The sequence below is a fragment of the Scophthalmus maximus genome, chromosome 8 (genome assembly GCF_022379125.1).
Source record: "Scophthalmus maximus strain ysfricsl-2021 chromosome 8, ASM2237912v1, whole genome shotgun sequence".
NCBI lineage: Eukaryota > Metazoa > Chordata > Actinopteri > Pleuronectiformes > Scophthalmidae > Scophthalmus > Scophthalmus maximus.
In genome coordinates this window covers 9,489,503-9,515,431 of record NC_061522.1, presented here as the reverse complement: position 1 = coordinate 9,515,431, position 25,929 = coordinate 9,489,503, and the positions used below count along the sequence as shown (strand labels likewise).

The window sequence follows — 25,929 nt, the reverse complement described above, 5'->3', positions numbered from 1 at the left end:
GGGGAGGGAGGGAGGGAGGTGGAGAGAGAGGGGGGGGGAGGGAGGGATGTGGAGAGAGAGAGGGGGGAGAGAGAGAGAGGGGGGAGAGAGGGAGGTGGAGGGAGAGAGAGGAGGAGGGAGAGAGGGAGGGGAGGGAGGGAGCTGGAGAGGAAGGGAGGGAGGTGGAGAGAGAGAGGGGGGAGAGAGAGAGGGGAGGGAGGGAGCTGGAGAGGGAGGGATAGAGGGGAGGGAGGGAGGGAGGTGGAGAGAGAGAGGGGGGGAGGGAGGGATGTGGAGAGAGAGAGGGGGGAGAGAGAGAGAGGGGGGAGAGAGGGAGGTGGAGGGAGAGAGAGGAGGAGGGAGGGAGCTGGAGAGGAAGGGAGGGAGGTGGAGAGAGAGAGGGGGGAGAGAGAGAGGGGAGGGAGGGAGGGAGGTGGAGAGAGAGGGAGGTGGAGGGAGAGAGAGAGGGGGGAGGTAGAGAGAGAGAGAGGGGGGGACATAGGAAGAGAGAGGAAGAGATGGAGAGAGGGAGGAGGGAGAGAGAGAGGGGAGTGAGGGAGAGATATTGAGAGAGAGGAAGAGATGGAGAGAGGGATAGATTGACAGAGGGAGGGAGAGAGGGGGGAGAAAGAGGAAGAGGGGGAGAGAGGGGAGGGAGAGAGAGGAAGAGATGGAGAGAGGGAGGGAGGGAGAGGGGGAGGGAGGGAGAGGGGGAGGGAGGGAGGGGGAACATGGTCACTAAACTAATCTAAACAGAGTTAAAGAGAATTTGGGGGCTGGTACATTTTGGATTCCTTCTGCCACTAATGAGACCTAAAGGCAAGACCGCAAGAATGTGAACATTCACAGAGACCATACATTGAAATTGAAAATCTTGTGTCAATATCTGAAATTACAAAGCATGTAAATTGCAGATTGTGTGCAATTGCAACAGAATTTCAGTTTTACTGTGTAATATGTTTGTTCAGTTTTTCTCTCTCTCGTAGATGGCATGTATGTAGCCTATTTCATATTTCTATTTAAATATAAACCCAACAGCAAAACCACAATCAGCTCTCAGTGCTCCCCTTTTAGCCCTGTTTGGTTGATTTACTAGATTAAATTATTTTACTGAGACAAAAATTAGTGCATGAACATTTGTGTCAGCTTGGGAAGACTCCCCAAGTAGACTCAACTACCCATGGAGACGGGAGAATCACTTATCCGCTCACATGTATCACTAGGCAGGGAGCTGGGAGATGCAAGCTTATCCTTATCATTTCGACTGAAATCAGCCCTCGGTTAGACTCACACTTCAACTCTCTTGATGTCATTCCAGTGCAATTTTGCTCTGGTTGGATCAACAGAAAATGCACACTGTCTAATTTATAAGTTTCAAAACCTTTAAACACGAGAGATCGATAATTTTTCTAAATTATGTTCAGAAGTTATGTAGGAATCCCTGTTATATTGAGTGGAATCTGTCAATTTTCACTTATCTCATTTAAATCCTGGATGTCTTTCGCCTGATAATGGTTGAATTAGATGTGGGTGGTGTTATCGGAGTCTGGAAATCTGAATCTGAATACTTCATTCCTGTTGAAAAGTCCCTTAAGTCTCACTCTATCACTCGCGTGAAAAACAAAGGGTTTCCGCACATTACTAAAATCGTTGCACTAATATTTGAATGTGACTTTTCCCATGGTACCATTAATTCAGTTGGCCTAATGGTGTTAACAGGACTATCGGTGTTCAGCATTTGTGACGTCAGTCAAACATTTTCTCATGGTACCCGGCAGTGTGGGAGACTGGTGCGACACAATTTCCTGAAACTCACTGACAAATCCTGACATTCTGTACACTCCCATGACACACACACACACACACACACACACACACACACACACACACACACACACATACACATACACACACACCTACACACACACACACACACACACACACACAGTTCAGCACTTCCTCCTAAGAAATATGAATACCGTATCCAGGAAGCCACACTTTGGCCACCCAGCACGGCACTTCATTTCCTTTGAAACAAGTGGAAGAGCACGACCATTCCCCGATGCACATCCCTATGAGAGCATGTCAATGAGGTGCAGATGACAGGGGTGCATTGTGAGATGGGTGCAGAGTGGGAGTCCCATGTGACACTCGTGAATGGGCTGCCGGGGGTTGGCCGGGGGGGAAGGATGGCAGGATCCACAAAGGCCCATTGAAGGATTGCAAACTAGGTACACGACTGGCACTGGTCCTCCTTCCCTTCCATGGGACGATAGGAGGAGGCTGCTGCTTGGTACTGACTGAATAGAGGGACTATTTCTGAAGAACTGGAGAGGGGAGGTTTATTATCGCCGTGTAACACTTCCTTCAGTCTGTTGATGGCCATTATGTCTACTTCTGCACATATACTCTGATTTACCACTGCGTCTCGCTCATAAAGCCTAGAATAAGCTGTTGTTTTGTCAGCACCATAAAAGAAATGCTGTAATTCAATTCAGTGACAAAAGATACAAAACTGATGACAATGTTCACTCTATATCAACATTTGACAATGAAATTATTTTTTCTCCATGTTCACAGAAGGAACATGAATTGTGAGTTGGCCATGTCATGTTTTTATTTTGCCTAGAAATGTAATTATATCAGTGAAGGGATGCTTAAGGAAGTCAGGTCAGATAATATGAGGAGCAACAGAGTCAACACATCAGGCAGCTTGTGTTGGATGAATGGGTCAAGGAAAGAACTTTTCACAGAAGGGACGAGGGTTTGAATCCCATTTTAATGATTGTATTACAGTAATTTACTTAATTTTTCACTTTCCTTTCAGGGCTATGGTTACTATCACTTTGTCATTGTCCAAAATATACAAACGCTATGACTCATTGAAGGCTGCCAACATGTCAGCCTGGCTATGAAGCTGTATTCAAGTCGTGAGTAAAAAAAATGTAACCCACAATTCTGCCAGAATGTGTGTTAATTTATTGGGGGTGGAACAGGTGAAATATGCCAAACACAAGATTGAGGAATTTGTGAATTGATTTAAGTCTACGGTGTTGTGGAAACCAAATGGTTTATGGACAGTGGTTATTATGTCATGTTCAGTCAGCACTGACTTTAATATGATATCTTTGTATATACACATATGACTCTTAGACTTTTAGATGGACCATGATAAAACTACACTCGTAGCCAAAGACAGGACTGAGTTCAGTGCATCCTCAGGAGCACTCGCTGTATTAGTGATAAAACAAACATAGTTACAAATCAATAGATCACACTTTGCATCATACATACATTATGCGATATCATAGATGATCTTAAACCACTTTGACATGTTTTATGTCAGCTTTATTTGCAGCTTCTTGCTGCCACAATTCTCAGTGTGAAACAAGTACAGTTGTTTTTAAACAGTATTTCAAACAGTCTGGATGTTTTTGCAACCTACTGCAAATAGCAGTGTGTTAGGCAGGAAAAAGCATCAAACCTCAGAATTGTTCACCTTCTTTAATTTACTTGAGTTCAACTATGTCTCACATACTGTACCCTATTGCCTTTTGTCATCACAGGAGAGTTTTACCGGTGCATTTGTACTAAGACTTTCTATAGCATTACTGTATATTTGCTGCCCTCTTGTGGTGTTCATAGTGCATCAAATGTTTAGATTGTTTACTTTAAATTACAGCAGGTCAAAGCAGGACAGTCCGCATAGGGAAGAATCAGAACAGTGAGTTAGTTGAGCTTTTTCTTTTTCAAATTCATGACAACGGAATTATACTACACACAATCCATTCTTAAAATTCTTGTTATGTGTCAAAGGCTTTCAGGACCCAAATGCAGACACAACTGGGAGGACAGAGACCAAAAGGAAGAGGGAAATCGAAGCAGGGATAATAGGACTCAGGTGAAACCCATCTGTGTGGGACAGACTATCACGAAGGCAGGAAAAGAAGGCAAAGTTAGGACTGGAACAACCAACAGCAACACAACACATGTGACGTCCAAATAAATAAATAATAAATTAATAAAAAGAGACTAAACAAGTCCCAAGTGTGCAAAGAGTCACTTTAAAGGGACAGATGATATTTTATATGACATTTTTACAAACACACATATATATATATATATATATGTATATATATATATATATATATATATATATATATATATATATATATATATATATATATATATATATAATAAGAGTCAATATTCTTTCCAATAAAAATCCATCCCGTCTTGTTACAAATCAGTCAAAGGCAGGACTTTGTTCAGTGTTTACGAGGCTGCCAACTCGGACTGAAAAGCACATCTTATCTGAGAGTGTGAGCATCTCCTGCAGTCTGCGTGACATTTAGACTCAGCAAGGTTGTTGGGCTGCAGTGCATGTTTTGTAACAGGAGAGGTCGACGGTCACATAACTCTCCCAGCGCCACCAGCTCTCCCACTGTGACACACTTCACTGGAGGGGCCTGTGATGAGGCAGCATATCCATTGACATACACACACACACACACAAACATGGGAATATGTTTACTAAGTATTTTGGGGAAGCACGGCTGTTTTCCTTGATTAATGTCATTGCATTGTTTTTTTTCTTCCTTTTTATGAAAAAGAGGATATTCAAATTTGCAGTTGCACAGTTTTCATGAGGGAAAGTTTTAATCACCTCAGAATTAATGCTGCACTTATTCATATTTTTATATATGTGTAATGAACTATTTCCTTCACAGCTGATCACCAAGTCAAAAGAATCAAGGCAATAACGCATGAATTACTTGTACTGTATTTTAAGTAGGTTTTTCTCAGAAATGACTTTTAAATTCACACATTTCTTTCCTCAGCGTGAAAAACAAGGCACACAAACAAAATTAGCAACTAGCTGGTGGACACAGAGGAGCATCTGTCTCTCACAACCACATTGTATTTCTCTCAGGAGTTGATAAACACAAAGGCGACACCTAGAGTAAAGTGAATATTGGACATACGTTACTCAGAGGTGTCCAGAAAGACCTCTCCAATCAAATGCCAATTGAGATGATGAAGTCAACAAGGTCCTAATATGTCAGTTTTAATGTTTACTGCTTTACTGTTTAAGATCATTTGAACATTTTACCGTCTGCCGAAATGTAACATTTTGTCTCTCTGAATATTTAGAAGTCTAGGTCTAGGCTAAACGACTAGAGATGTTGTTGAAAAATGCATTTGGGACATAGAGTGAGTGCATCAAGGGCGTTGGTGTTTCATCCCTTTCCTGGACTTCTAAAATAACCTCCGCGTCGTGTGCACAGGTCAGAGGGTTATCCTCACTGCAGGACCACCGGATGAGACACAGCAAAGGGTTTTGTTCTTCAGACCAAAGATAAGGCAGGAAGGGATATTTATTATCACACCCCTCCGTCCTCACGTCTGTCCTCGTCTGCTTCCTCCCTCTGACGAGCTCAATGTGTGTCTCACTGCACCTTTTTAATTTGCTGTCCCTATTTGTAGACCTCCTCCATCATACTTTCCTGAGGAAATCAACGATAAATGTATGAGATTAAAATGTAAAGTACGGGGGCAGTTTGTGGCTACATGTGCTCCCCATGGCCGACCGAAATAATTTCAAACATCAGAGATAAAAGTGTACGCAGCCTTTACTCTGTATACAAAAAATAATTAATACTTGTCTTAATTACCACTACTTTACAGACTATTCTTTAATTTGCATGGAAGGAAAAAAAAAATCACCAGCCCGTAGTTTGTCTCCTCACAGGGTCATTTTTCCATTGTTTGAATTATATTACACATGGTTTTTTTTTAAGTGGAATTGCAGAATACACACTTTAAGCAATACCCAAGATTTATTCAATGTATTATGATGAAGATACTCACAAGCTAATAAAAACAAGATTTATTTAGAAAAAGAAAGTTTGACAGGGAACAGTGTCATCTCTTCCTTCTCCATGTACACATGATCTAGTGGAATCAGCAAAAAAAATTTGCCCATTTTTTTTTTGGTATCTTATAGAGAGTTCCAACAATCTAATAACAATAATTTTGCACAACAATTTTATTGTGGTGAGTGAATATGGACATAAAGAAATATGTTATATAAAAAGTATGATATACTCCTGTTCGAGCAATAGATAACATTTAGTTGATTTGGATAGAAATAAAAAAAAGGCTTGGACTTGAACTCTGTTCCTTTTTCGTAAGAATTCTTTTCTGTCCTGTTTGCAAGTTGGTTTCCTCCAATAAACCAGACTGCAAAAAAAAAAATTCAAGGAGGATTGCAATTTGTTGTTCTGCTGAGTCAGACAGAGAAGTAGAAGTGGACCAAGGAATTACGTATGCTGAGTAAAACAAGCAGACAAGGGACAAAAAGATGCCAGATTTACATTAACAAACTGAAAGGGTTTGTGTTATACGAATTTATTTATGGATTAGGTTTAGTACTGGAAATACAAAATTGCATAAAAAAAGCACAAACATTAAAGAGCAATAAAATGATTTGCCATCAACATCTTTTTGTTACCAATAACAGTACAGTATCAATACAAGGAACCTGAAAAGTTTAGAAATGTATCCCTATGTAAAAACAGTATCATTTATTTTTCTTGAGGTGATGATTACAAACATTCAAACAGCTGGTCTGGCTTTTTATTCAAATTGTTTTAAGAAACAAAGCATAACACATATGATTTGTTTGTTTTATATTTTCTTGTTTTTCATAGGAGTTGATTTATATTTATTAAATATAAAGCCAATACCTAGGCAGTATTTTGAGACAACATAGAATTCAACCAATTAAGGCTTTCATGCAGGTTGCTCGTTGCTGGGGAATGTCTCCGGATCAAGAAAGGCAGTTGTAGCAAGCTGACTGATGCCCCTCTTTACTGAGTTCCTGTGCATGCTCTAACTGACCCGTCAATGAAAAGCCACTTTCTTCCCCCTCTCTGGTGCGTGGCTGGGCAGGAGTGCAAAGGGGAGGTGGGAAAACGATGGACAATACAATAACCCAACGCTGGACAGACTCACAATGTGAGGTCTCTGTGCCCTGGTCGACCAACAGACAGAGAGGCCTTTCTCATGATCCAACTGCTTTACCAATCCCACGCCAGCATTCCCTTGAACTTTAATTACACATGCATATTCACGTGCTAATTACATCACCTCGGCCAGGGCACCCTGTGAAGTAATTAAGATGGCAAAAGTATCATGTGATCCAAGGGGACCAATACAGAGAGAGGACATAGCCGCCTTGTGATTGCATAATTCTTCCAATAAAAGACAGACTGGCTGATAAGGACCCGCAGGATACCCAGCTGTGCCCTCATAACTCTAGCTTCAGCAAGCACAGCATGGCTCCATCCCATGTCATAACAGCAATCCAATTAAAACATATATTCTATTTTTACATGGTAATTGTTGGAAATACTAATATAGGCCTATTATTATGTACACAGTTTTTGTATTTCATCCAATTTGAAGCAATTGGTTCACATATAATAATTATTATTATAAATTAATATAATAGTAAAATTTTGAATGCAATAGAATTATGATTCATGTCTTTTCCTATTGCCTTGTGTCTTTTATATTTTATCTTAAAGCTGGAAGGAGGGAGTTTCCCATATGAAAGAAAATCAGTTTCTGGTGCAGCAGATAAAAAATAATCTCTTAAAAACAATGCACTCCATACAGTTGCTCAGGAAGAAAGGGCTCATGTAGCATTGTGGTTGTTGCCTCGTCTTTTATTAGATGCTATCTGCAGGAAATGCTTAGAGAAGACCTTTTTATTTGGCCGACCTTTTGCATGAAGACTTGTCAGGCTAGAACCTGGTCGATGTGTTAATCTCAGAACAGGCAGTGAAGCAATACGACTTTGCCCCCAAAGCTGATTCAGGCAAAGTCCATGAAGCTTTGGTTCCTTGAACACAGGAAGCTTCAGATATTTGTGTACTTGTGTAACAAGTATCTGACGACTAAGTGGATGGACTGACAGGATGATTGGTGTAATTTTCCCTTGGTATATACTGCATGTGGACCTCTAAATGTATGGATTATCTCCGTTTTAATGTATGGCGTGATGTGATCTTCAGGACACGAGACTGCAGGCCACACTGACATGACATGCCAATATCAAGTGGAGAGAAAAACAATATTCTTCAGTATGCTCCCATAATATTGAGCTTAATGCTTTCATCCAACCTACTGTGATAACACTGTGCTGATGTTCAAGTGAGTTTATAGTAAATAAACATAGATATACCAACTCTTATGCAAGTTGCACTATGATTGTAGCAGAAATAATAAAAATAATGGCTGTGATTAGAAATCATGTGTCAGTCAGTACCCACCTGCATTGCATTGGTAACACTTGGCAGGATCACCCAAAAACTACATAGCTGATTTCCATTTTGTGTAGGGGGGGGGGGGGGGGCATTGCCCGAGGAAGAACCTCTTCCAAATTTTGGAGCAGATAAGCGAGCAGATCCAGAAATTTGTATTTCACTTTGACACAAGGCGTTTGCCTTAGAGCACTTATAGCTGATATTTTGTTTGGTAACATAAAATTAATAAGTGCATCCTTCACAAAACGCAGGTGAGCATGGGCCTTGAAGTATATTCTAGTAACCTGTTGACGTGACCCAGCTGACACTAAGCAAGAGGCAGGGTACACCCTGGACAGACCAGCCCAACCCAGGGCCAACGTACAGAGACAAACAACCATTTAAGTCTCACATTCACACCTATGGTCAATTTAGAGCCTCCACCTAACCTAACCCCGATCATGCACTCTGGGAGGAAGCCGAAGTACCCGGAGAGAACCCAAGCAGACTCGCAGAGACTTCTTGCTGTGAGGCAACGGAGCTAACGACTGCACCACCGTACTGCCCCCGACCCCAGATGAAAGATGAAAAATGTAGCCTCATTCGGAGAACTGCATATTCAAAATGTATTTTTCATTGACAGAACAAATACAGATACATCAAAACTAGAGTTAACGTATTGCTAGCGACAATTCTGTATTTTTCTTTCAATGTGAAGGACATTGATAAGATGTTGTTGTACATTGTGAAAGGACAATAAAGGCATTCATTCATCTATTTATCTGGAGTTTGAATGCTAACTCAATCATGGTGGTGGAAATATCTCATGTGAAGATTAGTTAAATCTATTTCATAGATGGTGATTTGACCAAAATCAATGATTCACTGATCAGAGAGAATTGCTGCTTTGTCTTGCAGCCGCCTCCACTCTTCCTAACACAAAGATAGTTTGTTTTCCAGCAGAACAATTGCATTAAATAGCATATGTATTCAAGTTGTCATTTGCTACTGTACCGTGCAGTACTTTACTTAAAATTGTATTTATCGTTACTATTGGTTATCACGTCAGGTTCAAATATTTCCTCTTATTTTCTCGTGAAGCTGCCTCCGCTAGTTCAACTGGTTTTGTTAGTCAGCTGGTCAGTGCAAATCAGACTTCAGGTATGATGAAGTGTGCCTGTCTGCAGTAAAGAGCTGAGAGGACTTTCATAATCCATTTCAGAATTGTTAATATACTGTATGTTTGGTGTGTAAACTAGGCTATAAGATTGCAGATACCTAAGTCAAGAGTTTTCTGTAAAGAAATGTTTGGTAAACATGACTAGTCATAAAGAATGTTTGACACTTATTTATTTTCTATATTTTAACTCCGCTTATTTTGTATAACAGTTTGTGAAAAAGTAGTGTAATTTTCGGCTGATTATTCACGTGATTGGCTAAAAACCTTCCTTCTCAACAAAGCACAGACAAAGGAGCAGGAAGGGAGGCGACCGGGCCTCAAGATGAATTTTAGCGACTATTGGCCCTAAACTAGACAAACGGTGATGACATCCGAGAGGTGCGCTGCACCCAAGATTCATCCAAATAACTTCCTGTTGATCTACGGGTTTGGACCTGTAGATAAAACAGCTTGGCGTGGCTTTTTGGAGAAGTTAAAGGGTCAATCCACCAAAACAAATAGGAATTTTCTTGCTTGACAACATGAAACAACCACCACAGGCAACATCATCAATTAAGAATTATGTGTCTTGTCATTGAAAAGACACCATAAACACTTTTTTTCCTACCCACCATCTAAACAATTGTGATTGTTATGTTCGTTTATTGATTTTTCATTTATTTTAATTAAGGATTTTTGGTTTTGTTCTGTAGCAGGAAAGAAGGGAGATCGTGGCTGGGTTTTTCTTGTAAATTATTGAAAAAAAATATTAAACACCAGTCATTCCTTCCTGAATTAATAGTGTTTGTGTGAAAGTTGGAGACGGACAAGAGATAAAATGTGCCTCTATCCTATAAATATTTCTGTGTTTAGGGTGTGACACGCACAGTCAGCCTCTTCATTTAAATTCATCCTTTGTGACTTGATGCCTCTTAAACATGTTATTCTTACGTACATGTTGTTTTACTCATAATGGTTTTCACGAATTTGTTCCTTTTTCTGTTTTTTTGGTAATGTTTCCTGTTTAGGACTATTATGGCATCGCATATTATCAAAGTCACAAGGATAGGGTGTAATCTGCAAATAATTTACTCATGACGTTTGGTACTATTTTCAGAACTTGAACTTGTTAATTTCTATTTTCAATTTTAATGCTACTTAATACTTTGACCCCACAATAGTTCATACGTTGCACTTTTTAATCTCACTGTATTTATTTCATTGATTGTTTTAGATTAAACTAATCCACAGTATAAAGCAGTTAATTAGAGCATCTTCATTCAGTTGCAACACTGCAATGCTGCTTGCACGTTACTACATTAGTACCGAAAATAATAAAACAACAATGCAAATAATGGCAACATTATGAATGGGCCATTTTGCTGCCTCATGATTACTTTTAAAGTTTTAAGTATATTTTTTCTAATAATGTCTCTGTACTTCTGCTTCAGTAAAATTTTGCTACTTCACCCTGACCCCAGAATTTAGATTGTTGTTTTAATAATTGAAGCCATAACATCAATGTTAATCATATAATTCGTGCACATGTAGAATGTGTCTGCCAGTGTATTGTGCAGGTGCTACTGGCGGCGTGGGGATCCAAGTCTTTTTGCTCTTTTTCTTAGCAGGGACTTGTCTCCTTGTAGGGATGTTCCCCACAGTGCAAATCAGGTAAATGTTCGGTTTTGGTTATGTAAGGGTTGAAGATAAGAAAGATTGTATTTAATAGCTATGGTTACAAAACACAGACGTAAATGAACAAAATCCAACTCTCCAAACCTGAATTTCAGTCATGGCTTTTGGTTATTGGTGTGCCGAGATTTTCAGTCGCCAAGCCCCCCCCGTGAAAAACTGCTGGGAGAGAGAGACACGACACGTGTGTGTGTTTGTGCGCGCGCGCGCGTGCGTGTTTGCGTGTGTGGGTGTTACGCAGTGGAGGGGGCGGGTCTTCGTCGTCGTCGCGGTTCATGAATAACCAATGAGGAGGCGGCGGCCACGGGAGGAAGAACTGGCTGCTTCTGGTTTCCAGGCATAAATACAAAGCGGAGCCGGGTCGGAGGAGAACACGGCACAAAGGAACGCGGAGCAGTGTCGAGGGTTTTAAAAAAAAGAAAAAAGAAAAGCTGAAGACCAAGAGAGTCAGGTAACCAGCGGGCTCCACACGCACACGCACACGCACACACACACTCATCGCAGTGTGCGGCGGGTGTTTACCGACGCAGGACCGGTGTCTCTGTCCGTTAGTCAGTGTGTCGCTGGATGCGCCGCGCGTCTTTATTCATCATGTCAGTAAACGTGCGGAATGTTGGCGACATTGTATCGAATGTCACCGGTTTGTTTTGTGTTGATGTAAAGAAAACAACAACAACAACAACAACAACAGCAGCAACAACAACAGCAGCAGCAGCAGCAGCAGCCACCGGCAGATCAGATGAAGTGTTACAGTTCCACTGATGTACTGTACGTCTCTCTCTGTGTGTGTGTGTGATTTATTTTCTCTTATTTATTTATCTATTTAGTATTTGTCCACTTCTTTTTAAAATTTGGGGGTGTTTGCAACATGTTTTTTGAATAAGTCACCATAGAGCGACTTGGTGAAGTTTTCCTTGTTTCCCAACTGCCGCTGCCACTTTGGCATCACAGCTTATACGTGGCAGTATAGCGTTTACTACTGTGCAGCTCGATTGTCCTACTTTAAAAAAAAAACCCTGCTCTGCCTTCAGTCAGATTTTTGTTATTATCTGTTGATATGACATCGAGATAAAAAAAGTTTTTAGTCCTCGTTTTCATTATGGACATTTTCATCCCACGTTCCTCTAAGTCACCCGTAACCAGTATGAGCTATTACTGATGCAATAAGTGATGAATGTAAGGCATTTTTTAATACGAATTATAGAAGATCAAGAAGGGTCAGGTTTAGAATAAAAGGTTTTTAATCCGTCAAATATGAAGGATGATGATAATCAATGGATTTTGGTTCAAGAAAGGGATTTTGTGGCATCCTGTCAACTGAAAAGCCCCAAAACTATTTTGAAAAGAAGCCATTAGTTTCACCTCATTAACACTTAAGGAATGCAGATGTATTCAGATTGAATGAATGCCTGCATTTTTATAGGCTAGTTAAACCAGGCTAGTTTATAGGCTTAAACCTTCAGTGTGATTCACTGTCTTGGGTTAAGATGTATTTTTTTTGTTTACAGAAATTGACCTAAAAATAATTTTTCATGGATTTTGTTTCTATACATTTATTTATTTAATTGCTTTGGGGGGTTTTTGGAGCATAATCTGTCATCATCCTTCTGTTAACGTGTGGGTATATTTTCAAATAATACAAAATCGTTCCACTCTTTATGTGCACCAGGGGAACAGGCAGTCTGAGGTGTAGTAGCACAGTGGTGTGTGTGTGCGCGCGTGTGTGCGTGTGTGCGTGCGTTTGTGTCATCATCTCAGCAAGGGAAAACCAGAACTGGGACAGTGGAGTATGGAATGTCTGGCCTTTGCCCCCCCCCCCGGCAAACAACACAGCATTTTTTCAATGTAGGTATGTAGAAATGTTTGTTATCATACTCACACTTTAGCAGGACTGAGACACACAGTCATTGAAGATATTCCTACTCAAGGCTGGCCCTGCTCTCAAGAAGGCCACCGACAGACGTACTGTACTGTAGATTGCCATTTCTAGGTCAGTGGTAGCCCTCACCCACCTGCCCCCCCCCCCCCTCCTCCTCATCCTATCTACCCAAGCCCAGCCCACAAATTAATCTGCAGTGGTGGTGTAGAGCGTGACACATTAACATGTGGTGAGTGTATTTACAAGCAACCGTGGGAGGCATGGATGCAGTCCGTCAGGCAGGCCAGAGTGTGACGTGATCAAACGCCGTCTATGAATTAGATCATTCATTCATTATAATCAATGTTGCTTAAACTGGGACATCATTACAAAGGTTTGTTTCTCACATCATGTTGAAGTAAAGATAATAATAATAATAATAAATTTCATTTATAGAGCACTTTTCATTGCTAAAAGCAACCTCAAAGTGCTACAGAGTAGAAACAAGATAAAAGAAGGGTTGAAAAGAAAAAACATAGGTCGAAGAAAAAGAACAAACATTTAGGGGAATGCTTGTTTAAAAAGAAAGGTTTTCAGGCCCTTCTTAAAAGAGAGAGTGCTTTGTGGAGCCCTCAGGTGGTCTGGAAGGGAATTCCACAGGCGAGGAGCGGCTGAGCAGTAGGCTCGATCCCCCATGGTGCGCAGCCTGGTCCTGGAGGGGTGAAGGGTGATGGTTTTGTTTCCGGAGCGGAGGTTGGGTGAGGAGGTTTGTGGTGAGACTAGATCTTTCAGGTAGGGAGGGGCATTGCCATGGATGCACTGATGGGTGAGTAGGGAGATTTTGTAATCAATCCTGAAAGAGACAGGAAGCCAGGGGAGTGAGTGAAGGACGGGTGTGATGTGGTCATATTTTCGTATCCTCATCAGGATCCTAGTGGCGCTGTTTTGGACGTATTGAAGCTTTTGAATGCTCTTGCCAGGAGTCCCGGTGGGGAGAGCGTTGCAGTAGTCCAGCCTTGAGAAGACAAAGGCGTGGACAAGGTTTTCGGCATCTGACAGACAGAGTGTGGGACGGAGTTTGGCAATGTTCCTGAGGTGATAGAAGGAGGTCTTGCACAGATGTTTAATGTGGGTGTCAAATGTAAGATGAGGGTCAAATCTTACACCCAGGTTGGTGACTGTTGATGACAGGGGTATATTTTGATCAGAGAAGGTGATTTGGGTTATGGGGGATGACTGGACCTGGTGTGGTGTGCCAACTAAAATAGCTTCTGTTTTGGAACTATTTAGCTGTAGGAAGTTTTCTGTCATCCACTCCTTTATCTCCGCAAAGCAGGAGCTCAGTGATGATGATGACCATGACAGGGAGGCTGCAGATGAGATAGGGTCATTTTTTCTGTAGAGCTGTGTGTCATCAGCGTAGCAATGGAATGATTTTCCATGCTGGCTGATGATGCAGCCAAGGGGAAGAGTGTAGAGGGTGAACCGAGTTGGGGCCGAGAACCAACCCTTGGGGTACTCCACAAGTGACAGTGAGTGTTTGCGATTTTGCTCCTCCCAAGGAGACGTATTCTGTTCTCCCAGACAGGTAGGACTAGAACCAGCTCAGGGCGGAGTCAGAGAGTCCGATGGTGTGTTGGAGGCGCTGAAGGAGGATGTTATGGTCAACCGTGTCGAGAGCTGCAGACAGATCCAGAAGGATGAGGAGCGATGGTGATCCAGTGTCAGCCGCCATCAGCAGGTCGTTGGTGACCCTGACCAGGGCTGTTTCGGTGCTGTGGGCGGAACAGAAGCCAGACTGGAACTTCTCAAATAGGGAGTGGGAATTGTGACACTTTCTTCTGACCTTAAAAAAAATAAGAACCTGAACTGTCATCCTCCTCCTGTCCCTTGGATGTAGGTGAGGTGGAATCACACAAACCTACTCTACTTCCAGCAACTGGCTGAGCAGGCCTGATGGGCCACAGTGTGCTTGGTCTAGCTGATGCTGGAAGTAGAGTAGAGATTTGTGGCACAACCTCACCTACGTTTAAGAGGCAGGTCGAAGGAAATGTAGGAGCCCGAAACTCCAACAACACTTTTACTTTAAAGAACAGATTTCTAACACATTAAAATGTGTTTGATAAGGCCATAAGATGGATCACACTGGTCTCACAACACAATTGTTCTTTGTACTTGTGTTGCTTGACTTATTGTAATCAAATTATCAATATAAAATATCATGATATTTGGCCTTGTCTCTGCTATCAAGTTTGTTTGAGTGTGTATTTCATGGTCAGACAGCAAAGAAGCTGTGGCATTGATCCAATAATCCCAGAATACAAGTTGTTTGAAAGTGTGTGTTGGTGTGGCAACAGTCGCTCCAGGGTGTCGGATCAGGACACTGAATTGGGGTTCAGGTGAGAGTGCAGGCGAAAGAGAGAGATGGAAGCACTTGTGGAATTCAGACTATTTATCTAGACGCATTCCAGCATGCCAAAAACAAGGTCATCACATTTTAAGTACAATCCAAAGGAAATGAGTCGCGAGGAAGTCTTGAACGAGTCTTTAAATCTGAGGAGGACTCGCCACCGCTCATATATGACGAGATCCATTGATCTCAGGAGTGGGTGTGTGCTAGATCACAGGAGTGTGTATACCAGATCACAGGAATGTATAGCTTTGATCCTTCAACGGGATAGCTAATTATTATTATTAGTCTTTTACTGTCCAGGAAGTCCAAGAGACAGTGATCTATTATATATTTTTATATATACAATAGTGAAAATACCGAAAACACTCAATGAGAAGTTAGCAGGTGTGCACGTAGCAGTGCTTGGAAATTTATGTGTCAGCAACAATTCAAAACAACATATTACCCAACACCAACGATCGCAGAAAGGTCTTTAAGCTCGAGGTTTGTGTGTGTGTGTGTGTGAGACATTATAATGTATATATTTGATGATTCCGCAATTAATATTGTATCACTCCAGAATTAAAACTGAACAACTTCATTTTCTTTTTCTTTTTTGAAGCTCAAGAATGAGACTATTCATTGTGATACTGTTGAATCAATATTTCAGTCTAGAGATGTAGGAATCCAACGTTAAACAACTGGAAACTGAAACTCGGCTTTATTTTGTGCGTACAAAAAACTGATTCAGTAAAAGTCTGTGGTCCGAGCAGTAGGCTGTGGTAACGACTGCAGAATGGAGTCCGATTAGACAGAGTCGCTGCTACGTTCGTGCAGTATGGATAAAGGCAAAAAAGTATTACTAAGTTTAGTGCAACTAATGAACAGTAACAATCTGCCATAATAATCATAATAATAATCATATTGCCACAATGAAGTCTTGCTCAATCATTGACGGCATTGTCCACAGTGGCCTAATACACCCAGAAATAATATGCTGATAGCAACTGAAATATAAACAGTATGGCACTTCTAATAGAAACACCTGTTCAGGAAATCCCTGCGTGGTCGGACAAGGGTCACGAAGTCAGGTCATGTGTCGCATGTAGAAACGACCAGATTAGAAGGTTTAACCCACATCTGCGCTGGAGGTCAGTCAGTGGTTGATTTGAAACCAGATGTTTCAGAGATTTACAGAAAAGCATGTACAAAATATCTCCTTCTCTTCATAGTCTTTGTTTTTGTTTCAGCTGACACAAACAGTATCCTTTCTTTTCTCTGCGACTGCCTTTGTCAGCACTTGTCGGGCAGGTGATTCATCCAACTGAATTTTCAGGGTTGACAATTTGATTGCAACACAGTTGCTCAGATGTCAACATTGAAGCTCAAAGTTAAAACCAAGTGAATAGGACCAATATCCTGTGAGACAATAAAAAGGTTACATATTAATAGTGTACAAACTGTGTGTACTTGTACTTTTTCTGACCAATCAAAGGAGGATGAATGACAAAAAAAATACATGAGTCAAACATGATTTGGATATTTTCATCCACTGAATTCTTGGTGTGCGGACTTGAGTGTGAACCGTATCCTCTGCTCTGTGTCCGTGTGCTGCTGTGGTAACAGAGCGGGGAGTTTGCATATTTATCCATGTGTGCATATGCGTGTAACAGCAGGATATCACTTTTGCTATAGTTTTTTTTTTATGCATGTCAAGACAGGGAAAACAGACTAATTTCTATGGAGCCAAATCAGGGCCATATGTTTTGTTAATGTGAAAAAAATATGTTTATGTTTTCAGATTCAAATCACTTTTTTTCAGTGTCGAATCAAATTTTCACATTGCACCCTTTTTTTCACTTTCAGATCTTTTTTTCGGTTTCAGGTCGATTTTTTACAGTTCAGACTTTTTGCACAAATGTGGCGTGGGGGCGTGGTTTCACCTGAAGGGGCGTGGTATCATGGCTGAGAGCATAATAAAGAAGGATGGGGACGTTCCTCGATCACATTGGCTTCAGGAAAAGTAGGTACTGCAAGAAGTATAACCAATTATACCTTTAGTTTTGCCGTTTCCCACTTTCCCGCACGACTGTGAACGACGAGTAGACACTAGCTATGGCGTCTGCTCCACCAAGACAAACCGCTGGCACCAGCACTCAGGTAAGAAACGTTCGCAGTGTTTTAACATGCTCTTGTGAGTGCTGGTGCCAGCAGGTTGTCTCCGTGGTGGTTTGGCTGTTTAACTGCACAAATTGGCATTGTAATTTTATACTGCTGATTAGTACCGAGCCCAGTCTAACACAGCTTGCTAAGTGCAACATTGTCACTGGCATCAGTTTTTTAAATGACAATCACGTAATAAGGGTGCATATCAGCTGTACTTCTTGAAGTACCTACGTTTCCTGAAGGCCACGCCATCGACGAACATTCTCAACCTTCCTAGTTATACTCTCCTACATGATGCAACGCCCTTTCAGGTGACACCACATTTGTGCCAAAAGTCTGAACTGAAAAACATTGACCTAAACCCGAAAAAAAAGATCTGAAAGTGAAAAAAGGGTGAAATGTGAAAATTTGATTCAACACAGAAAAAATGAGATTTGAATCTGAAAACATAAAAAGACCACAAATATCAAAAATATTTTGAAAGTGAAAAATTGAAAGATAACGATTCTTTCAAAAGAATTCCGGAGTTGACTCAAAAAAAAATTGATTTGAAGAAACGTTTCCTACACTTATTTTTCTTTTGAACACAGTTTTATTTTTTCAAAGTTCAAGATCAAAACGTGAACTTTCAGTTGAAAATATTTTTTTCGCATTAACAAAACACGTGGCCCTGATATAGCTCCATAAATTTCATAATAAAAGCCACCACAACAGTTTTATCATTACGCTTCTTCTATGTCACAGTATTGCTTGTTTGCATATTTCTCGATCGGGCTAACAGGAACGCTGACTGAACAGACGCCGGATGTGTCGTTCTGGCACACAGCTTCCCATACGTTCAGAGCAGCCTTGTGCACTGGATTAGCAAGGTCACTAGTGTATTCTTCCTCACTCTTAATTTTACTGTCCTTGAGCAGGACCACTACAACAAAAAGATTAAAAAAAAAAAAAGCTGAAATGATAATAACTAATATTTATTTAGTTATTAATCATCAATCATTTATTTTATTCATTTGTACATTGTTGTTATTATTATTTATAAAATCTTGCCAAACTGCATCGGCGAAGAGAAGCAATTACCCACTGGGGGACGATAATCAAATGTAAATCTTGATCTGATTTGTGCAATGAGTGGCTTTTTCCAAGGTATATTGTTATTGAACGTATTATTCATGTCATTTATAGGTAAATTAAGCTGAGAAAATAAGTTGATTTTTTTCTATTTCCCTCATTATTGAACGTGCCATGATTTGACTCTGGGCCCTTGTCTTTGATTTGTCCCCCAGACTCCATCGAAGAGCAGCTTGGACGGCATGCAAAGTTGTGAAATTTCGTCAGACAGCACTGATGATCCTCTTAGTAGCGGCCTGCGTACTCATCGACAGCCTCGAATAGTAGTGATTGGCGCTGGCTTGGCCGGCCTTGCAGCAACTAAGGTCCTACTGAAAAACGGCTTCACAGATGTCACTGTTCTAGAGGCGTCAGACCACATCGGCGGGCGAGTTCACAGCCGTGAGCACGGTGAGAGGACGTGTGCCCGTTGACCCCCGATGTTTCCTTTAAACTCACTGTGAATGTGAGCCTTTTCACAGAATGACTGACACTGTAGCAGGGCTGCAGGCAGCTCAGCACAAAGACATGTTATCGACTCAACCAATTGCAACACATGTATTTGGTACAACTCTGTGCATTCATTCCTCATTTTGCAAAAACTTACAATTGGATTCTGGCTAAATCATGAAGTGCTACACCACACGCCCAGTAGAAATAGTCCAGTGACACATCTGAAGTTGGTGTAACAAATTTGCAGACATCGTATTATCTAATCTTAAGTGGTGCTCTTTCATATCAAAGTACAGCACGCTGGCCTCTTTTCTGGAGTCACATTATCATGAATTGGTAAATGCCTCATGTTTACGGGAAAATTGAAAACTGTCAAATCAGGCAACCATTCATTCACTCAATCGTCCCTTTATCTGCATGTCCAGATACAAGAGAAAACAATAGTGCTATTTAATTGATCTGTTCAAGTGACGTTGGTACATTTTGTCACAAAGTGAAGAAGTGCAGAATGTACATTTGTCTGCCTTTGATTTCCATCAGAACAAACTGCTCCAACTGGCAGTGATAAACAATTTGGGATCAGCATCTTCCCGTGCTGCTGATACTGTAGGCTTGTGAAAAAAGGTTGGTTACGTGAATGCTTCTTTGTGTGCGTAGACATTTCATAATCAAAGAGATGTTAAATGCCAATTCTGTCGTTACGTTACGTTTTTTATTAAATAAATTAACTGTGTGATGTCATCATCCTTAATAAAATATAATATGATTAATGGTATTCCTGTGGGCTTCAGTAACTCCAGCAACTTAATTGAATTGACCTTCTTCTGTTCAATCATCTAAAACGGAACTTTGTTTGTACCTTTGTTAAGTCTTTAGATAGAGTTTCCTTCAAAGCCACACAGGAGTCAAAGCGATCCAGTTTTCTTCCAACTTCCACTGATCTCACCTTTTTTTCTTTTTTCTTTTTTCTCGTAGGACAAGCAACTTTGGAGCTTGGAGCCACCTGGATCCATGGCGCCAATGGGAACCCAGTGTACCACCTGGCAGAGGACAACGGGCTGCTGGACCACACCACAGATGGGGAGAGGAGCGTGGGACGGATCAGCCTGTACACCAAGAACGGTGTGTCTCACTACCAGACCAATGTCGGGAAGAGGATCCCCAAGGACCTGGTGGAGGAGTTCAGTGACCTGTACAACGAGGTTAGAGGACACACACACGCACACACAGGCGCACACAGGCGCACACATGAAATCACAATTTCGTGCCCTAGTAGATGTAAATGGGAATCTGCCGGGGGAACGGCCACCGCCGTAACAGAGTTGTAACAAGCTGCTACAGAATATATATGACTCTGTCAGACTGTGTGGAAAAATACGATTTTCCAACCGAAAAGCTTCTTAGGAAGATACAAAATGGGATAACAATATGTTAAGGGGTGGATTTCTTCCTTAGTCCCTTCACCAATCCTCTGTTTATATCTGTGACAGCCCTATTAAACATACCTTCAGCCTTCGGACCACCGGAGCATGCTGATTTTAACAAGGAATTTTCGATTTTGTCGGCCCACTTCTCTGCTCTCTGCTCTTGTTGTCATATAAGTGGGTCACATCTGGTAAAGCGGTTGCAGAGGGGAAGGTACAGAACACACAGAAGACATTGAGTTTTCTCTAATCCCATGTACATCTTCTTCTTTTCTGTTTGCACCGTGTGAACCCCCACCTACGCTGTGGAAATCTGCTACTATGGGGTGTATAAATGAAAGTTGACTCGAATTGGAAAGACTCCAAGCTTCCATCTCCAGGATATAGTGACCTGACAAACTGTGGAATGAGGAGGAACATGTTCCTCTCTTGTCTCCCTATTCACCTGGATGATCGCCATAGTTGGCGTCACGTGGAGATGACTCATGATGCTGATGCGCCTTCATTTTCGATAACCTGACCATAAATTCTGTGTTGCTGTGTTCACACCAAACCCAAAGTCAATTTTCCCGTCGGACATTTCTTCACATTTAGTCCAAAGGTTCACTGGGACTCTAAAGATGAACTGATTAGATTTGTTCAAAGATCAAGATCACACGGCTGTGTTTTTGGTTGTCAGTCCATCATCTGTCTGTATGTTTTTATGTATTTCTATTTGTCCTCATGTCCATTCCATTCTTGTAAAAAAAATAGATCTCAGGAACGCCAGAAGGGTACAGCATTACGACTGGCACAAACACCAGTCGTAGAGTTCAGTGGTCAAAGGTTAAGGTCACTGTAACACCAAGAATTATGAAAACATGAGCCCGGACACGTCTGGATTGGTTGGCGAAGACATTCGACCACGGGGTGGATTATTTCTAGTTATTTGTAGGCGTCTCTCCATCATGCTAAAAGTAGAGTTTACAATTTCACACATTGAAACGCTCTGAACTGAACTAAACTGGTTTCTCTTTCCTCTTTTGCCGTCTTCTACTTTGTTTACATCCTTCCTTATTCTTTTTGCTTCAGATTGACCACGTCTCTCACATATCACCCACTGCTTTAGGTGTACGAGCTGACTCAGGAGTTCTTCCAGAACGGGAAGCCAGTTTGCGCTGAAAGCCAGAACAGCGTTGGCATCTTTACTCGAGACGTGGTGCGCAAGAGGATCATGCTGGATCCTGATGATTCTGAGACCATCAAGAAGCTCAAACTGTCCATGCTTCAACAGTACCTCAAGGTGTTAATGCTAATTAAATAGTGATTTACCTCATATTTACTTCATCATAACTATTTTCCATAGATATCCACAGATAAATATCCAGCGTTGCACTTTCTGTTGTTCCAAGTGCAATGTTTACCAGGCAGCAAAACACTCACTAAGAGATGTAACAGGTCTGATTGTCTTTGTTGAAATGTTCTTCTGTTTCAGGTGGAGAGTTGTGAAAGCAGCTCTCCCAGTATGGATGAGGTGTCTCTGAGTGAGTTCGGTGAGTGGACAGAGATCCCCGGTGCACATTATGTCATTCCAGAAGGTTTCATGAAGATTGTGGAGGTCCTGGCCAAGGACATCCCCTCCTGCACCATCAGCCTTGGCAAACCGGTCCGCTGCATCCACTGGAACTACTCGGCCCAGCATCAGGAGGTGATCGCCAGCAGCAGCGACACCAACCAAGACAACAACCACAATGAAAACAACCTCACCTGCCAGCCTGACCAGGACCCGCCGATACTGGGTCGCCCCATTTGCGTGGAGTGCGAAGATGAGGAGTGGATCATGGCCGACCACGTGATCGTGACAGCATCTCTGGGCGTACTGAAGCAGAACCACAAAGCCATGTTCTCCCCGTCTCTGCCAGAGGACAAGGTGCTCGCCATCGAGAAGCTGGGCATCAGCACCACCGATAAGATATTCTTGGAGTTCGAAGAGCCGTTCTGGAGCCCCGAGTGCAACAGTATCCAGTTTGTGTGGGAGGATGAGGCTCAGCTCGAACAGCTGGTCTACCCCGAGGAGCTGTGGTACAAGAAGATCTGCTGCTTTGACGTCCTCTACCCGCCCGAGCGCTACGGCTACATGCTGAGCGGCTGGATCTGTGGGCAAGAGGCGCTGCACATGGAGCGCTGCGATGATGAAACAGTCGCTGAGACCTGCACTGAGCTGCTGAGGCGCTTTACAGGTCAGGGGCGTTCACACACACAAGGAAATATTGCTTTACACGGTGGTTCCCCATCATACAGTGCGTTCTGTTCAAGAAGCTTTTGTGGGTTTTCTAGGTTAATATCTAAATCTATATATACGTTACCTCTCTTTTATTTAATCATCATCTAAACAATGATTTCTCAAGGATAAAATACTCTTAAACAACTTACAATAAAACAACTTTCTGTGTAACTCTGATGTATTTTGTGTCAGCTTCTGGCAGGAAACTGAAAAGACCAACTGCCATCTTAACTATTCTAGTTAAGCTTTAGGTAAGAATCAGTAATCTCGAGCTAACACAATAGGCCAAGTTGACTGAGAGTGAGCCTGTTAGTTCAGTGAGTGACTCACATGATCCATGAACCCACCATGGGTCATTGTGTGTCGGTTAGAGGAAATGACATAAGCTTCAGCTGACGTAAGTGGCTTTTTCACGAGAAAAGGCTGACAGATAATACAGCTGGATGACTCAGGTGTCTGTTTTTGTGTCCAGTGAGCAGCGGCTCACTGGTCTGGTGTCACGCCACAAAAACAAAACTGAGCAAAAGGAGTGACCGCGTGTTAGATAAAGGGACCGTCCTTTCTTTTACTCAGTGTTGTTACCGCTAGTTATCGAAAAGCACATCATCTCGTTTTTTTCCCTCAGGAACCTGCTTTAAGGTGATAGCATCATGAAATGTAAACGGCAAGAAAAAATAACATGACTAAAGGTTTATTTACCTTTACCTTTTTTTTTTTTTTTACAGTAGATTAGGAATATGTAGAGAGAAAATTCCGAGACTAATACTTGACACAGAGAAACCTAAGACCTGGAAGGTGATATTTTATTAATCTTGTGGCGGTAAAGTATTTATCTTGTGTGCACAAGAACACAAGATAATTTTTTATCTTGTGCACATAAAATGATAACTTGTGCCCACAAATGAATAACTTGAGTTTTTTGATACATAGTTACGACAGAGTATTAGGATCATATTCAAGAAAACAAAATTCAGAGTTTGAGAATCAAGTCATAATATTACACGAATAAAGTCCCAATTCAATGACAAAATTTTTTAAATATTATGAGAATAAAGTTGTAATTTAATGAGGGGAAAAGGAATAATATTACAAGAATGAAGTCATAATTTTGTTGAAATTTTGTAAAAAAAAAGATATTCTCTCAAAAAATTATGACTTAATTCTCTTAAAATGAATGAAAATGACTTATTTCTTGTAATATTATTTCAAATCAGATTTTTTTCTTTCCTTTTGAAGAGGTTGTAATACATCGTACTCCGTAGTTGCCCAGAAACGGGTCACAGTGCGAGCACAGAAACAGTGACGGTCCCTTCGTCCTGAGGTCAGAGGACCTATGGATGCAGGCTGTACGTCGCATACACGCTCACTCCTCATTGAGGTCATTGTGGTTTAATCCCCGCAGCTGTGGTTTGATTACATATAGACTCACTGGTGCCTCTCTGCTCACTGAGGGTCACAGGTTGATTAGTTTTGACAGATGGGACGTCCCAGTACGAGGCCTCAACTGACGGTCGCCGCGCTCTTAGTTTGCACTGGCTGGATTCTATCAGGCACTGGATTTTTTTTTTTAGACACCACACTGTCCAATGCTTGTCGCTAGGTTTGGTCCCTCCGCAGTCTGTATTGACGCCCACGTTCCCCGTGTCTCTCTCTCTTCTGCTCGTCCATCCACAGGGAACCCTGACATTCCAAAGCCCCGGCGTGTCCTGCGCTCCTCGTGGGGCAGTCATCCATACATCCGAGGCTCCTACTCCTTCACCGGGGTGGGGTCCAGCGGTGGGGACCGTGAGATACTGGCAACGCCACTGCCTTACGCCAATAGCACCAAGGCTCCAGTAAGACAACCACACTGCAAACACGCATATAACAAAAACACCTTGGCTATATAATGCAGTTCAGTAAACGTGAAAATAACTTATTGAACTGGTGCAGAAGATTTGGGAAGTTCGTACAACAAGAGTAGTTTCACTGACAGTACATGTAGTTGTTTACAGTCCCGGTGCTCACTCTGAGGGCAACTGGTGTCATCACCAACATGTCACATCCCAGCACACGCAGAGCAAATACAGCTGGTGTCAGGGGGGTAATAAATGCGGACTCTTGGCCAGCAGTCTAGACCAGGAAACCTGACGCTTTCTTGGAGAAGGGGAGAATGGGTTATGAGGGCGGGGGGTGTGGGATGAGGTTACTCACTTGACACTGGTGAAGGAACGGTATGACCTCTGCTCAACGCCCTGTCAAACAGAAATCTTAGGCTGGGAGCAAAAAAAAAAAATCATGTCACTCTGACATTGACAGATCTTGTTTTGGATTTGTTTTTCTCCACTAATGGATTTTCTCCTTCTCTCTCTGCTCCCCCACCCCCCACCCGCTCCTTCATCCTCAGCCTCTGCAGGTCCTGTTCGCTGGGGAGGCCACCCACAGAAAATACTATTCCACTACCCATGGTGCTTTGCTGTCAGGACAGAGAGAAGCCACTCACCTGGTAGAGATGTACCAGGACCTGCACAGAGCTCAAACCACAAAGCCTAATATGTAAATAAATCAAACCTCTGACTAATACTGGAGAAGAAAAAAAAACCTATATAAAACTGTGCGTTTTTAGTCTTTTTATTTTGATGATTAAGTTATACTTAAAAGCATAGTTTGGGCATTATTACATTGATAACAAATGAATATTGTTTCTATTGTAGTGTAGATTGAGATCATGCTAAATTTTATTTGGGGTGTACTGGTCAAAAGTTGCCAATGGTGCTGTCATTTTGTGTCCTTATCATTTTGTCTTATGTCGGTTTTTTTAATCAGTAATTTAATGTTTATAATAACAGCATCTGTAATTAAACATGTTTTTGTAAGTGCCTTCTGTATGTTACGTTATGTTATTTCAAAAAAATAATGGAAATACTACATGAAAATTGAGAAAGTTTTAATAAAATAAAAACTCTTATCATCATCGAGGAAGACGTTGATTCGGTAAATCATTTAACTCGGTGGTGGGAGCCATCAGATCTCCTCTTCACCCACTTCATTCATCTAAAATCTTAAACTCAGTGTTTTTGAAAGAAGAGAAAGACAAAAAAGTAAAGTGCACACGGTGGGAAAAGAAAAGGCTCCAGGGCTG

General features: G+C 41.7%; 1 protein-coding gene across 5 annotated transcripts; it reads left to right on the top strand.

Moving 5' to 3' along the window:
* The first annotated feature begins 11,201 nt into the window (after positions 1 to 11,201).
* Positions 11,202 to 25,668, top strand: smox (spermine oxidase). 5 transcript variants are annotated; one of them, XM_035637743.2, is made up of 8 exons: positions 11,202 to 11,593; positions 17,259 to 17,415; positions 18,845 to 19,079; positions 20,097 to 20,323; positions 21,654 to 21,827; positions 22,020 to 22,764; positions 24,483 to 24,643; positions 25,195 to 25,668. In XM_035637743.2, exons 3-8 carry the CDS (start codon positions 18,872 to 18,874, stop codon positions 25,345 to 25,347), a joined length of 1,668 nt encoding a protein of 555 aa, XP_035493636.1. In that variant the 5' UTR covers positions 11,202 to 11,593; positions 17,259 to 17,415; positions 18,845 to 18,871; the 3' UTR covers positions 25,348 to 25,668. The 5 variants fall into 5 exon arrangements, with proteins under 5 accessions (XP_035493636.1, XP_035493634.1, XP_035493633.2 ...); XM_047334040.1 differs by lacking the exon at positions 11,202 to 11,593 and adding an exon at positions 15,706 to 15,896; XM_035637741.2 differs by lacking the exon at positions 17,259 to 17,415.
* Positions 25,669 to 25,929: the final 261 nt, after the last annotated feature.